This window comes from Etheostoma spectabile, chromosome 20 (genome assembly GCF_008692095.1).
Source record: "Etheostoma spectabile isolate EspeVRDwgs_2016 chromosome 20, UIUC_Espe_1.0, whole genome shotgun sequence".
Lineage (NCBI taxonomy): Eukaryota > Metazoa > Chordata > Actinopteri > Perciformes > Percidae > Etheostoma > Etheostoma spectabile.
In genome coordinates, this window is record NC_045752.1 from 20008889 (window position 1) to 20011454 (window position 2566).

The window sequence follows — 2566 nt, forward strand, 5'->3', positions numbered from 1 at the left end:
CAGACTGGAATATGTCAACTTTTACTCAATACTATTTCAAAACACTTGTTTTCAAATGCTATACAATTAAATAAGACACCCCAAAATTAATGAAAGTAGAGATTTGTACTTGCCAAAGAGCGTTGGAATCAATCATGTTATTTTGGGGAATTAAAAAGAACATTGACATAGGAAAACGGGTCAATTTGACCCGAGGACAACATGAGGGTTAATACTTGGATGGGTTATTATTGTGTGTCCGGTTCATTCATAATATAATAATTGAGTGGGTTTTTAAGTGTCCCACTTTTCCAATAAAGGTGTCCCAGTTTGAAAAATGGGGTGTTGGGGTCGGTGTGTGTTCGAGGAAGAGGCATCCCTCCTTTCTTTTTCTCTTCTGTAAAGTACAGTAAAGCTCTTACCCTGTTTAATACAGTATCATATGAGACATTTGGATCATAATTCAAAAGGACCAGAAGGTACATTATCAGAAAAGTGTCCCACTTTACCACTATTACCCCCAAATGCATATACTTAGTCTAATTTAAATGCATCCTAATATTGTGTTAATATTATGTTCAATATAACTGCTTATTGCGTTATGTTTGAATATTTGGACAAATTGTCTGTTGATGCTTTGGCAACAGTGTTGTTTAAAATGTCAGAGAGAGAGAGAGAGAGAGAGAGAGAGAGAGAGAGAGAGAGAGAGAGAGAGAGAGAGGGGAGAGAGAGATGGGGAGGAGAGAGAGGAGAGAGAGATGAGAGAGAGAGAGTGGAGGAGAGAGAGATGGAGAGAGAGAGAGGAGGAATGGCGAGAGGGAGAGAGAGAGAGAGAGGAGGTTAGTTAGTTCTGTTACAATCCCAAACACAGTACCAAGTGGAGCATATTCGAAACAAAAAAATTAATTATATCAGATGTTTTTTTGTGTTCTTATGCTGGCAACAACATGGATTTGTTGTCATGCCAATAAAGCAACATGAAATAGAAATTGAAAGAGAGAGAGAGAGAGAGAGAGAGAGAGAGAGAGAGAGAGAGAGAGGAGAGAGGAGGAGAGAGAGATAGAGAGAAGAGAGGAGAGAGGTGGGCGGCGCGCAGGGATCAGCCTCTCCCACCTCGGAAATAGCAGACGGTGCCGCAGTCTTTCCTTCCCTGGCAGCCCGGAACTCCAGCGCGCCCCGTGTTGGGTTGAGATGTGACGGGAGAAGAACCCGCAGGAAGCACCACGCAGCCCCCCCCCCCCCCCCCACTCTCCTCTGCCTTGTGTGTACCCGGGTGTATGACTCTCGGTCGGCCGGGGAAAATAGACGCCGTGCCGCTGCAGCAGCAGCTCGTCCCGGTCCCTGCAGGTCTCTCGCCGGCCCGCATGGCTGGACACGAGTGGGAGATCGGTTCGAGAGGGAGAATTCATCGGACAGATCAGCGACATCGGGTGCAGAATCTGCAAGGTAGGAGCATCCCGACGTCTCTCACTGTGATTACTGCGCTTGATAGCCAACCCACCACACACACACACACAACACCCAACAACACACACACACACACACACACACACACACACACACACCAACAAACACACAACAACACACACACACACACACACACTGGAGTTGCATTTGGGTAACACACACAGAAAGTACATAACAAATAGTACAAAAAACTGTTTATAGCTTTGTCGGAGGGTGTAAAAACACCTGAGGAAAAAACACATATTTTCATGTTGAGACTTTTATAATAAGTAATAATTATAAGTAAGTAAAGTAAAGCATAGTTTGCAGAATAACATCTCGGTCAAGGCTGTGGGAGCATGGCCACATGCACAGCCTCAAAAAAAAAGTGTGTGTGTGTGTGTGTGTGTGTGTGTGTGTGTGTTGTGTGTGTTGAGCGAGCACAGAGCTCTACCAGAGTCAGTACTCAGGAGCCCGTGTCTGCAAGAGACTTTACACACAATCAGCATGTAAGTGATGCAGCGGTGTGTGTGGTGTTCTGTGGAGGTATTTCATTCATAAAGTGCACGTTGCCGTGTGTGTGTGTGTGTGTGTGTGTGTGTGTGTGTGTGTGTGTGTGTGTGTAGAGCAGAGTTTGGGGGCCCAGGAAGGCCCTCTGTGTCCCAGTGCTGGTAGCTCAAAGTTCACCTGGAAGCATCATACAGGCGTACACACTTTGACCATGTAAAGGAGACATCAGATGATTGGTGGGTTCAGCGACTAGTGGACAGAAAAGTAGTTTTGGTCAGTTTTGACAATTTTGATAATCGATTTATCATTTAACCCTCGTGTTGTCTTCCCGTCGAAATTGAAAATCAACACTTTTGTTGACGCTTTTTAGCGATGTTTTTAACTTTCTTATGTTTTTGTCTCTTTTTTTCAACACTTTTGACCTTTTTTCCAATGGTTGTCCCTTTTTTTGATGTTTTCAACACTACGTAACTCTAACTTATTAACTTTAGTTTTACAGGTATTTTTGGGATTTATGGTCAATGAACCTAATTTATAGGAAATTATACCTAATGGTTTTTTTTTCTATTTTATTTGAGAAAAACAAAAGGGGACAATACATATTAATGAACATTTTCACAAATGTAAATAT

At 43.1% G+C, this 2566-nt stretch overlaps 1 protein-coding gene across 1 annotated transcript in view; it reads left to right on the plus strand.

Moving 5' to 3' along the window:
• Window positions 1-1187: 1187 nt before the first annotated feature.
• Window positions 1188-2566, plus strand: part of clmna (calmin a) — a gene marked incomplete at its 5' end in the record, with an annotated part of 44348 nt that continues 42969 nt past the window's right edge. The window contains 1 exon segment of the mRNA XM_032499808.1: window positions 1188-1425. Coding sequence (XP_032355699.1) covers window positions 1257-1425 — 169 coding nt within the window.